General features: G+C 40.7%; 1 protein-coding gene across 3 annotated transcripts in view; it reads left to right on the forward strand.

The window, feature by feature from the left end:
- The window catches only part of FSIP1 (fibrous sheath interacting protein 1), a 200784-nt gene that overhangs the window by 46415 nt on the left and 140854 nt on the right, over nt 1-13515 (forward strand). For all 3 annotated transcript variants that reach the window (XM_060293579.1, XM_030843050.2, XM_060293580.1), the window contains exon 9: nt 2500-2658. In XM_060293579.1, the coding sequence (XP_060149562.1) occupies nt 2500-2658 (159 nt within the window). The remainder of the gene's footprint in view (nt 1-2499; nt 2659-13515) is intronic.

A 13515-nucleotide genomic window follows, 5' to 3' on the forward strand; every position in this document is an offset into this window, starting at 1 on the left:
CCAACTTGCAAGTATATTTAACATGTTTATTACTGTATCATATCCATATATGGATATAGTGTCGTCTCCCTTTCTCCCTATTTTCAGACATTTGGGCTTTTTGCAGTTACTCTTTTTTGTAAGTAACATGGCAAAAACCATTTTAGTCAGGGTTCTAGGTTGCAACAAACAGAGGCAGATTTTGGTTAAAAAAACAGAAAACGAATTTATTGGAAGACTTGAGTAGCTCACAGGCACAAGTGGGAAGTTTGGAGGACCGGGCTTGTAAACAAGGCAGTTATCAAGGTAGGCAGAAAAATGGCCCTAGAAACTCCTGAGAATCAGTCTGGTTCGGGGCTGCACTGAGGCCACCAGACACCCCCGATAATGATCACTGCTGCCACCTTCACTGCTATCAACACTGGATCCTCACTGCTACTGCTGTCACCATTAATCACTTCCCCACCTTCCCTGCATCTTTGAATCTCTCTCTCTCCCTCAAGAGTCAAAGTCCAGGGTGTTCCCTTCTGATTGACTGAATCTAGGTCATTTGCTTGTCTTCTTGATGCCAGTGGGTAGGGAGAAGGAGTGTCTGGTGGGTACCTGTTCCCTAGAGAGACTCATGCAGTATTTGGTTTCACTGAAGCAGAAAGGGAGATTGGATGCTGGGGCCAGGAAGAGACAGTGTAAGTCTTTCTGCGTAAGTTTTTGCATGTACTTCTTCTGGTTACCACTTACGGTTTGATCCCTGGTATTAGAGTCATGAAACCAAAGTGTGTGTTGCCCTCCATCTGCCCCTTTATTCTTAGTGTTCTTCATGATCCTCCTTGTGCTACATGCTTCCCTTTGTGACCTCACCCATTCCCATGGTCTAAGGGTTTGAACCATTATAGAATTATGGGTGAGTCCAAAGTACTTATTTCCAATCCAGGTCTCTATCTTGAACTTCAGACAAACATATTTAACTACCTAACATAATCTATGGATATCCTGGGGACATCTGTGGATATCAGAAGGCCCCAAACAGAATTCATCATCATCATTTTCCTCCTCAAACCTACCATGTCTCTGGTATTCCCTAGATTGGTCCTTAAGACCACCATCCCCCTAGCTGATAAAATCAGGAATTTGGTTTTTATCCTTGATCCTTACTCCTCCCTTCATTATTCCATCAAATTGTCTCCAGATTCTGTAAACTCTGCTTCCTAAGTATCTCTGGAATTGGTCCTGTGTGCTTCATTCCCAGGAAACATTCCGACTTCAGGCGCTCATCACTTTTCTTGTAGGTTACAGCTTTTGCTTCTTAACTGGATTTTCTGCCTCCAGTCTCACCCTCACCTGCTCCAGTTTTAAAGTGCACAGCCGATTGTGTTGTTTCTCTAAGATGCTACTAAGATTATTTCCTTTAGGAAGCATTCTCCAAACACGTTTTCTCCTTGCCCCTTCCTGTTAACAGAGGTTAGTTGACCCTCCCTGTTCTCCATGGAACCCTGGGTTTACCAGCACTTTTCACACCTTGTTAAAATCTTTGCTGTCCAGAGACTGAGAACTCCTGAGGGCAGGAACGTGTGAGATTCATATTGAATCACCAGTGCCCAGTGTAATGCCTCCCCATAGGAGGCACTCAGTACGAGGATTTTTTTTTTTTTTTGGCGGTATGCGGGCCTCTCACTGTTGTGGCCTCTCCCGTTGCGGAGAGCACAGGCTCCGGACGCGCAGGCTCAGCGGCCATGGCTCACAGGCCCAGCCGCTCCGCGGCATGTGGGATCTTCGCGGACCGGGGCACGAACCCGTGTCCCCTGCATCGGCAGGCGGACTCTCAACCACTGCGCCACCAGGGAAGCCCAGTACGAGGATTTTGAATGAATGTTATGAATGGCTTTTAACCCATTAAGAAACTAATGTTAGTTCAACAACGAGTTCGATGAACAGGTTTTTTTTTCAAATATTTATTTATTCGGCTGCATCGGGTCTAAGTTGTAGCACGCAGGATCTTTAGTTGCGGCGTGCGGGATCTAGCTCCCTGACCAGAAATCGAACCTGGGCCCCCTGCATGTGGAGTGTGGAGTCTTAGCCACAGGACCACCAGGGAAGTCCCTAGATGACCAGTTATGATCATGAAACTCAAACAACCGAGTCTATGTTACTTTTCAGGGACAAATTTTGAAAATAACATGTCCGTTATAGGGTAAACATGATTTCTTTCTTATTCAACATGTCACAAACCACTTTTTTCAAAGTGGAGAAATGAGAATGTTATGAGACCCAGACTGTGAGGCTAAGAGAGTTATTCCGTCGGGTAGAACACCTACAAAAGGTAAGCAAATACTTTACACAGAGTTGGCAGATGATGAAACCCTAAACTATTGAATTTTTTTTCTTGCACTATCCCAAGTTAATTCTGTTTTTTTAATATTTGTTTTGTTTTTGTGAGGAGCACTGATGTAGCGGTCTGAAAGGTATATTTTGGAAAAAAAAATGTAGCATAAGAATGACCTGGTGATCCTTGTTTCCTTTTAGGGAGATCAGTCTGGCTGGCTGGTCCCGGGAGAAGGATACACACCTGCAGTCACCCAGCATGAGCAGCTTGCTAATATTGATACAAAACTCCAAGAACTTTCTGCTGTTTACCCAACAATTTCCAGCTCTTCTCCAAGACCTGAACATCAGAATGAGGAGGTATGTTTAACTCTAGAGCCCATAGGCTGTTCAGGTTTATGTGTGCTAAAGCTAGTTCATATAATATGACAATCTGCTTGTTAACTAAAGAGGTTTCTTCCCAGTTGCCTTTTCAGTGGCTGCAACTGCAGTGATAGTGATTTCTACAACAGTGTCTATTTTCCTTTGCCAGTTTCCACTTTCTATTCATTTTTTTTCAGTTGGTAATTTGCTGAGATGGGGTGAAATATTTATTTTAATTTTGTTATATCTTTATGATATAAGCTATGCTTGATCATGATCAGGAGAGAGGAGAGGGAAGAGAATAGATACAGCACTCCTTAGTCCTTTGAGAGCTTTACTTCTTTTTGTTCCTTTGGTTCTAGGTGTTAGCGGTGGCAGTCACCTGTCCCTTACTCTGACACATTCTTCTAGCTCCTTTGATTTACTAGCAAGCAGTGAAGCTCACTCTGTCGATAACTTCTCTCCTGTGAGAATTTTGAAATGAGTATGTTTCCTTTCTTGATAGTTCCCTCAAATATTCTTTTACAAAGCTAACAGAGGGTGAAGAAAAATGGAAGGGTAACCACAGCTTTGGAGCAGTAAAATTCCTTTCTCCCCCTAACATTTCAGTACTTCGTGGGATCTAGTTTGGGGTTGGGTAGTAGTTTTTGCCTGAAGAGAAAATGGCTGGTCTTTTGTTATTTCACTAACCCTCCACCAGTTTTGTAAACATATCACCAGATCATTTTCTGTACAATATTAGATGCATGTGATTTTCTTGGTTTTTAAGAAGATTTAAATAATATCAGTAGCCTATAGGGAATAATTCTGCTTTATAGTCAGTCTTTTCTCCAACCTGTCAATTGAAGATTAGGGATCTGGGTTTGGATCAGTTGAAGCTACTTCAGAGGAAAGGCTCAGTGTTAAGATGTTCCAGAGAAAGTTTGGTCGTGATGGAACCTTATGGAGCCATCGCAGCTTCCTTAAATTATGTTGCTAAGGGCCAGGCACAGCTGCCTCTGAGCGCTTTACACAGCAGTATGGTGGGAGTGGGAACCACTGTTTTCTGGATTGAGATCAGAGTTCTTGGAAGACAGAGAATTGGAATCTCTGTCACTACCCAAATATACCGCAGGACTTTGACACATCAACAGGTATGCTGCTAGTTTATTTATGTTACTGGGTGCCATTTCGCAAAAGGAGGAAGCCAGGATGGGGGAGTAAAATGGTTCAGGGATATTCTTTGTTCTTTTTGTGTTACAGCTGAGTTTTGTTGTTGTTGTTGTTATTGTTGTTAGATATCAAGGTTCGCTGAGATCTCAAAGCTGGATAGTGGTCCTAAAGATAGAAAATGTCTACTTCGTGACCATCAAATGTTATTCCTGAAAGAGAGACTGAGAATTTAGAGATTTGTTTAACCATTAGGACTTCAGATAAAGTATGACTGTGGTCATTGTCATCTCTGTCACATTTTCAGAGTTCACATTTATGGTTTAAACAAAATACTTAAAAAATAATCAAAGGGAAAAACAGTACATTACTTAGTTGTTACATACAGAAAAGAGAAAACTGTATTTTGGGACTCTCACTGGCTGCAGAAACAGAAAAGTAACATCGTAGTTGTTGAAAAGAAATAATTAGTGCTTCTTGTATGCAAAAAAGAGTGTATTTTGAGGTTTCATTCAATTTCCTGTTGGCATTTCCTCATTTCTAACTAAAATCAGGATTGCATATTGAATTTTCAAGCCAAAAATGAAAACATGGCAAATTATTTTACGGATATTATTATTACTTTTTAACATCTTTATTGGAGTATAATTGCTTTAAAATGGTGTGTTAGTTTCTGCTGTATAACAAAGTGAATGAGCTATACATAAACATATATTCCCATATCTCCTCCCTCTTGCATCTCCCTCCCAGCCTCCCTAGGTGGACACAAAGCACCGAGCTGATCTCCCTGTGCTATGTGGCTGCTTCCCACTAGCTATCTGTTTTACATTTGGTAGTGTATATATGTCCATGCCACTCTCTCACTTCATCCCAGCTTACCCTTACCCTTCCCCCTTCCCGTGTCCTCAAGTCCATTCTCTACATCTGCGTCTTTTTTTTTTTTTTTTTTTGCGGTACGCGGGCCTCTCACTGTTGTGGCCTCTCCCGTTGCGGAGCACAGGCTCCGGACGCGCAGGTCAGCTGCCATGGCTCAAGGGCCCAGCTGCTCCGCGGCATGTGGGATCTTCCCGGACCGGGGCACGAACCCGTGTCCCCTGCATCGGCAGGTGGACTCTCAACCACTGCGCCACCAGGGAAGCCCTATCTGTGTCTTTATTCCTTTCCTGCCAGTAGGTTCTTCAGAACCGTTTTTTTTTTTTAGATTCCATATATTTGTTTAGCATACAGTATTTGTTTTTCTCTTTCTGACTTACTTCATTCTGTATGACAGACTCTAGATCCACCCACCTCACTAGAAGTAACTCAATTTCGTTTCTTTTTATGGCTGAGTAATATTCCATTGTGTACATGTGCCACACCTTCTTTATCCATTCATCTGTCGATGAACACTTAGGTTGCTTCCATGTCCTGGCTGTTGTAAATAGAGCGGCAATGAACATTGTGGTACATGACTCTTTTTGAATTATGGTTTTCTCAGGGTATATGCCCTGTAGTGGGATTGCTGGGTTGTATGGTAGTTCTATTTTTAGTTTTTTAAGGAACCTCCATACTATTCTCCATAGTGGCTGTATCAATTTACATTCCCAACAACAGTGCAAGAGGGTTCCCTTTTCTCCACATCCTCTCCAGCATTTATTGTTTGTAGACTTTTTGATGATGGCCATTCTGACTGGTGTGAGCTGATATCTCATTGTAGTTTTGATTTGCATTTCTCTAATGATTAATGATATTCAACATTCTTTCATGTGTTTGTTGGCCATCTGTATGTCCTCTTTGGAGAAATGTCTATTTAGGTCTTCTGCCCATTATTGGATTGGGTTTTTTGTTTTTTTGATATTGAGCTGCATGTGCTGCTTGTAAATTTTGGAGGTTATCTTTGTCAGTTGCTTCATTTGCAAATATTTTCTCCCAGTCTGAGGGTTGTCTTTTCGTCTTGTTTATGGTTTCCTTTGCTGTGCAAAAGCATTTACATTTCATTAGGTCCCATTTATTTATTTTTGTTTTTATTTCCATTTCTCTATGAGGTGGGCCAAAAAGGATTTTGCTGTGATTTTGTTTTAGAGTGTTCTGCCTGAGTTTTCCTCTAAGAGTTTGATCGTGTCTGGCCTTACATTTAGGTCTTTAATCCATTTTGAGTTTACTTTTGTGTATGGTGTTAGGGAGTGTTCTAATTTCATTCTTTTACATGTAGCTGTCCAATTTCACAGCACCACTTATTGAAGGGGCTGTCTTTTCTCCATTGTATATTCTTGCCTCCTTTATCAAAGATAAGGTGACCATATATGTGTGGGTTTATCTCTGGGCTTTCTATCCTGTTCCATTGATCTATATTTCTGTTTTTGTGTCAGTACCATAATGTCTTGATTACTGTAGCTTTGTAGTACAGTCTGAAGTCTGGAAGCCTGATTCCTCCAGCTCCGTTTTTCTTTCTCAAGATTGCTTTGGCTATTCGGGGTCTTTTGTGTTTCTGTACAAATTGTGAAATTTTTTGTTCTAGTTCTGTGAAAAATGCCATTGGTAGTTTGATAGGGATTGCATTGAATATGTAGATTGCTTTGTGTAGTGTAGTCATTTTCACAATGTTGATTCTTCCAATCCAAGAGCATGGTATATCTCTCCATCTATTTGTATCATCTCTCTTTCATCAGTGTCTTATAATTTTCTGCATACAGGTCTTTTGTCTCCTTAGGTAAGTTTATTCCTAGGTATTTTATTCTTTTTTGTTGCAATGGTTTCAGATTTTTGAAATTATTGCAAGAAATGATTTCAAAAGTGATCCGAAAAATCACTTTCAGATTTTTCATCATTATTGTATAGGAATGCAAGAGATTTCTGTGCATTAATTTTGTATCCTGCTACTTTACCAAATTCATTGATTAGCTCTAGTAGTTTTCTGGTAGCATCTTTAGGATTCTCTATGTATAGTATCATGTCATCTGCAAATAGTGACAGCTTTACTTCTTCTTTTCCAATTTGGATTCCTGTTATTTCTTTTTCTTCTCTGATTGATGTGGCTAAAACTTCCAAAACTATGATGAATAATAATGGTGAGAGTGGGCAACCTTGTCTTGTTCCTGATCTTAGTGGAAGTGGTTTCAGTGTTTCACCATTGAGGATGATGTTGGCTGTGGGTTTGTAATATATGGCCTTTATTATGTTGAGGTAAGTTTACTCTGTGCCTACTTCCTGGCGGGTTTTTATCATAAATAGGTGTTGAATTTGTCAAAAGCTTTCTCTGCATCTATTGAGATGATCATATGGTTTTTCTCCTTCAATTTGTTAATATGTGTATCACATTGATTGATTTGCGTATATTGAAGAATCCTTGTATAAACCCCATTTGATCATGGTGTATGATCCTTTTAATGTGCTGTGGAATTCTGTTTGCTAGTATTTTGTTGAGGATTTTTGCATCTATGTTCATCAGTGGTATTGTTCTGTAGTTTTCTTTTTTTGTGACATCTTTGTCTAGTTTTGGTATCAGGGTGATGGTGGACGCATAGAATGAGTTTGGGAGTGTTCCTCCATCTGCTGTATTTTGGAAGAGTTTGAGAAGGATAGGTGTTAGCTCTTTTCTAAATGTTTGATAGATTTCTCCTGTGAAGCCATCTGGTCCTGGGCTTTTGTTTGTTGGAAGATTTTTAATCACAGTTTGAATTTCAGTGCTTGTGATTGGTCTGTTCATAGTTTCTGTTTCTTTCTGGTTCAGTCTTGGAAGGTTATGCATTTCTAAGAATTTGTCCATTTTATTGGCATAGAGCTGCTTGTAGTAATCTCTCATGATCCTTTGTAATTCTGCAGTGTCAGTTGTTACCTCCCCTTTTTCATTTCTAATTCTGTTGATTTGAGTCTTCTCCCTTTTTCTCTTGATGAGTCTGGCTAATGGTTTATCAATTTTGTTCATCTTCTCAAAGAACCAGCTTTTACTTTTATTGATTGTTGCTATCATTTCTTTCATTTCTTTTTCATTTATTTCTGATCTGATCTTTATGATTTCTTTCTTTCTGCTAACTTTGGGGTATTTTTGTTCTTATTTCTCTAATTGCTTTAGGTGTAAGGTTAGGTTGTTTATTTGAGATGTTTCTTGTTTCTTGAGGTAGGATTGTATTGCTATAAACTTCCCTCTTAGAACTGCTTTTGCTGCATCCCATAGGTTTTGGGTCGTCGTGTTTTCATTGTCATTTGTTTCTAGGTATCTTTTTTTTTTGCCGTACGCGGGCCTCTCACTGTTGTGGCCTCTCCCGTTGCAATGCACAGGCTCTGGACATGCAGGCTCAGCGGCCATGGCTCACGGGCCTAGCCGCTGTGCGGCATGTGGGATCTTCCCCGACTGGGGCACGAACCCGTGTCCCCTGCATTGGCAGGCGGACTTTCAACCACTGCGCCACCAGGGAAACCCGTAGGTATCTTTTGATTTCCTCTTTGATTTCTTCAGTGATCTCTTGGTTATTAAGTAGTGTATTGTTTATCCTCAATGTGTTTGTATTTGTTACAGATTTTTTCCTGTAATTGATATCTAGTCTCATAGCGTTGTGGTTGGAAAAGGTACTTGATATGATTTCAATTTTCTTAAATTTACCAAGGCTTGACTTGTGACCTAATATATGATCTATCCTGGAGAATGTTCCATGAGCGCTTGAGAAGAAAGTGTATTCTGTTGTTTTTGGATGGAATGTCCTATAAATATCAGTTAAGTTCATCTTGTTTAATGTATCATTTAAAACTTGCGTTTCCTTTTTTATTTTCATTTTGGATGATCTGTCCATTGGTGAAAGTGGGGTGTTAAAATCCCCTACCATGATTGTGTTACTGTCGATTTCCCCTTTTATGGCTGTTAGTATTTGCCTTATGTATTGAGGTGCTCCTATGTTGGGTGCATATATATTTACAATTGTTATATCTTTTTCTTGGATTGATCCCTTGATCATTATGTAGTGTCCTTCTTTGTCTCTTGTAATGGTCTTTGTTTTAACATCTATTTTGTCTGATATGAGAATTGATACTCCAGCTTTGTTTTGATTTCCATTTGCATGGAATATCTTTTTCCATCCCCTCACTTTCAGTCTGTATGTGTCCCTAGGTCTGAAGTAGGTCTCTTGTAAAGAGCATATATACGGGTCTTGTTTTTGTATCCATTCAGCCTGTCTATGTCTATTGGTTGGAGCATTTAATCCATTTACATAAGGTAATTATTGATATGTATGTTCCTATTACCATTTTCTTAATTGTTTTGGGTTTATTATTGTAGGTCTTTTCCTTCTCTTGTGTTTCCTGCCTAGAGAAGTTCCTTTAGCATTTGTTCTAAAGCTGGTTTGGTGCTGCTGAATTCTCTTAGCTTTTGCTTGTCTGTAAAGGTTTTAATTTCTCTGTCAAATCTGAATGAGATCTTTGCTGGATAGAGTATCTTGGCTGTAGGTTTTTCTCTTTCGTCACTTTAAATATGTCCTGCCATTCCCTTCTGGTTGTAGAGTTTTTTGCTGCAAGATCAGCTGTTAACCTTATGGGGATTCCATTGTGTGTTACGTGTTGTTTTTCCCTTGCTGCTTTTAATATTTTTTCCTTGTATTTAATTTTTGATCATTTGATTAATATGTGTCTTGGCGTGTTTCTCCTTGGATTTATCCTGAATGGGATGGTCTGTGCTTCCTGGACTTGATTGACTCTTTCCTTTCCCATAGTAGGGAAGTTTTCAACTGTAATCTCTTCACATATTTTCTCAGTCCCTTTCTTTTTCTCTTCTTCTTCTGGCACCCCTATAATTCGAATATCGGTGCGTTTAATGTTGTCCCAGAGGTCTAGAACACTGTCCTCAATTCTTTTCATTCTTTTTTCTTTATTCTGCTCTGTGGTAGTTATTTCCACTATTTTATCTTCCAGGTCACTTATCCGTTCTTCTGCCTCAGTTATTCTGCTATTGATCCCTTCTAGAGAATTTTTAATTTCATTTATTGTGTTGTTCATCATTGTTTGTTTGCTTTTTAGTTCTTCGAGATCTTTGGTAAACATTTCTTGTATTTTTTCCATTCTATTTCCAAGATTTTGGATCATGTTTACTATCATTATTCTGAATTCTTTTTCAGGTAGACTGCCTGTTTCCTCTTCATCTGTTTGGTCTGGTGGGTTTTTACCCTTCTCCGTCATCTGCTGTGTATTTCTCTGTCAACTTACTGTGTTTGGGGTCTCCTTTTCGCAGGCTGCAGGTTCGTAGTTCCTGTTGTTTTTGGTGTCTGCGCCCAGTGGGTAAGGTTGGTTCAGTGGGTTGTGTAGGCTTCCTGGTAGAGGGGACTGGTGCCTGTGTTCTGGTGGATGAGGCTGGATCTTGTTTTTCTGGTGGGCAGGAACGTGTCTGGTGGTGTGTTTTGAGGTGTCTGTGAACTTAGTATGATTTTAGGCAGCCTCTCTGCTAATGGGTGGGGTTGTGTTCCTGTCTTGCTAGTTGTTTGACGTAGGGCCTCCAGCACTGTAGCTTGCTGGTCGTTGAGTGGAGCTGGGTCTTATCGTTGGGATTGAGATCTCTGAGAAAGCTTTCACTTTTTGATATTATGTGGATTTGGGAGGTCTCTGGTGGACCAGTGTCCTGAACTTGGCTCCTCCACCTCAGAGGCTCAGGCCTGACACCTGGCTGGAGCACCAAGAGACTGTCCTCCACACGGCTCAGAAGAAAAGGGAGAAAAAGAAAGAAAGAAAGAGAAAAAAATAAAATGAAGTTATTAAAAGAAAAAAATAAAAATTATTAAAAATAAGAAAGTAATTTAAAAAAAAAGGAAGAGAGAGCAACCAAACCAATAAACAAATCCACCAATGATTACAAGTGCTAAAAACTATAGTAAAACAAACAAACAAACAAACAAAACGGACAGACAGAACCCTATGACAAATGGTAAAGGCAAAGGTATACAGACAAAATCACACAAAGAAGCATACAGATACACACTCACAAAAGGAGAAAAAGGAAAAGTATATATATATATTAAAAAAATAAGGAAGAGAGCAGCCGAATCAATAAACTAATGTACCAGTGATAGTAAGCTGTAAATACTAAACTAAGATAAACATAAAACCAGAAACAAATTAGATGCAAAAAGCCAACCCCAAGCCTGCAGTTGCCCCCAAAGTCCACCGCCTCAGTTTTGGGATGGTTTGTTGTCTCTTCAGGTATTCCACAGAAGCAGGCTACATCAATTTGATTGTGGAGATTTAATCTGCTGCTCCCGAGGCTGCTGGGAGAGATTTCCCTTTCTCTTCTTTGTTTGCCCAGCTCCTGGGATTCAGCTTCGGATTTGGCCCCGCCTGAGGGGCCTGTATGTCGCCTGAGGGCATCTGTACCCTGCCCAGACAGGACAGGGTTAAAGTAGCAGCTGATTAGGGGGCTGTGACTCACGCAGGTGGGGCAGGGGGTGGGGGAGTGGGGAAGGGAGGGGTATCAAATGCGGGGTGAGCCTGTGGCAGCAGAGGCCAGCGTGACAGTGCAACAGCCTGAGGCGTACCGTGTGTTTTCCTGGGGAAGTTGTCCCTGGATCACGGGACTCTGGCAGTGGCAGGCTGCACAGGCTCCCCGGAGAGGGAGGTGTGCATAGTGACCTGTGCTTGCACACAGGTTTCTTGGTGGCTGCAGCAGCAGCCTTAGCATCTCATGCCCGTCTCTGGTGTCCTCGCTGATAGCCACGGCTCATGCTGCTCTCTTGAGCTTGTTTAGGCGGTGCTCTGAATCCCCTCTCCTAGTGCACCCTGAAACAATGTTCTCTTGCCTCTTAGGCAGTTCCAGACATTTTCCTGGACTCCCTCTCGGCTAGCTGTTGTGCACTAGCCCCCTTCAGGCTGTGTTCATGCAGCCAACCCCAGTCCTCTCCCTGGGGTCTGACCTCCGAAGCCCAACCCTCAGCTCCCAGCCCCCATCCTCCCCAGCAGGTGAGCAGACAAGCCTCTCAGGCTGGTGAGTGCTGGTCAGCAGTGATCCTTTGTGTGGAAATCTCTCCACTTCACCCTCTGCACCCCTGTTGCTGCGCTCTCTTCCATGGCTCCGAGGCTTCCCCCCCTGCCACCCCCCCGTCTCTGCCAGTGAAGGAGCTTCCTAGTGTGTGAAAACTTTTCCTCCTTAACAGCTCCTTCCCGGAGGTGCAGGTCCCGTACCTATCCTTTTGTCTCTGTTTTTTCTTTTTTCTTGTGCCCTACCCAGGTACCTGGGGAGTTTCTTGTCTTTTGGCAAGTCTGAGGTCTTCTGCCAGCATTCAGTAGGTGTTCTGTAGGAGCTGTTCCACATGTAGATGTATTTTTGGTGTATTTTTTGGGAGGAAGGTGATCTCCATGTCTTACTCCTCCGCTATCTTGAAGCTATCCCCCGATATTATTTTTGGATTGGAATTCTTTTTGAATAATACACTGAAAGTATCTCGGATAAACCCTGCATATCTATTCAGTTGACAAATGGCCTCCAGTCTACTGCTGAACCACAAATATTCATAATGCATAGTCATGTTATTTTTATTTTTAACCTTTCTGCAAACCATTAACTCACCAGTAGCTTTTCTCCATGCTCCCTTAGAAAGAATGTCTTTTAAATGAAATATAAATTTCTGTTCTTCAGCAATCAATTCCACAAATATTAATCAAGTGCTCATTGCATGCAGGGAATTGTAGGTCATTTAAAAACGAGTCAGTGGCTTCACAGGCAAATTCTATCAAACATTTAGAGAAGAGCTAACACCTATCTTTCTCAAACTCTTCCAAAATGTAGCAGAGGGAGGAACACTCCCAAACTCATTCTATGAGTCCACCATCACCCTGATACCAAAACCAGACAAAGATGTCACAAAGAAAGAAAACTACAGGCCAATATCACTGATGAACATAGATGCAAAAATCCTCAACAAAATATTAGCAAACAGAATCCAAGAGCACATTAAAAGGATCATACACCATGATCAAGTGGGATTTATCCCAGGAATGCAAGGATTCTTAAATATATGCAAATTAATCAGTGTGATACACCATATTAACAAATTGAAGGAGAAAAACCATATGATCATCTCAATAGATACAGAAAAGGCTTTCGACAAAATTCAACACCAATTTATGATAAAAACTCCCCAGAAAGTAGGCATAGAGGGAACCTACCTCAACATAATATAGGCCATATATGGCAAACCCACAGCCAGCATCATTCTCAATGGTGAAAAACTGAAACCATTTCCTCTAAGATCAGGAACAAGACAATGTTGCCCACTCTTGCCACTGTTATTCAACATAGCTTTGGAAGTTTTAGCCACAGCAATCAGAGAAGGAAAAGAAATAAAAGCAATCCAAATTGGAAAAGAGGAAGTAAAACTGTCACTATCTGCAGATGACATGATATACATAGAGAATCGTAAAGATGCTACCAGAAAGCTACTAGAGCTAATCAATGAATTTGGTAAAGTAGCAGGATACAAAATTAATGCACAGAAATCTCTTGCATTCCTATACACTAATGATGAAAAATTTGAAAGAGAGATTAAGGAAACACTCCCATTTATCACTTCAACGAAAAGAATAAAATGCCAAGGAATAAACCTACCTAAGAAGACAAAAGACCTGTATGCAGAAAACTATAAGACACTGATGAAAGAAATTAAAGATGATACAAACAGATGGAGAGATATACAATGCTCTTGGATTGGAAGAATCAACATTGTGAAAATGACTACCCAAAGCAATCTATAGATTCAA

The sequence above is a fragment of the Globicephala melas genome, chromosome 2 (genome assembly GCF_963455315.2).
Source record: "Globicephala melas chromosome 2, mGloMel1.2, whole genome shotgun sequence".
In the NCBI taxonomy this organism is placed as follows: Eukaryota; Metazoa; Chordata; class Mammalia; order Artiodactyla; family Delphinidae; genus Globicephala; species Globicephala melas.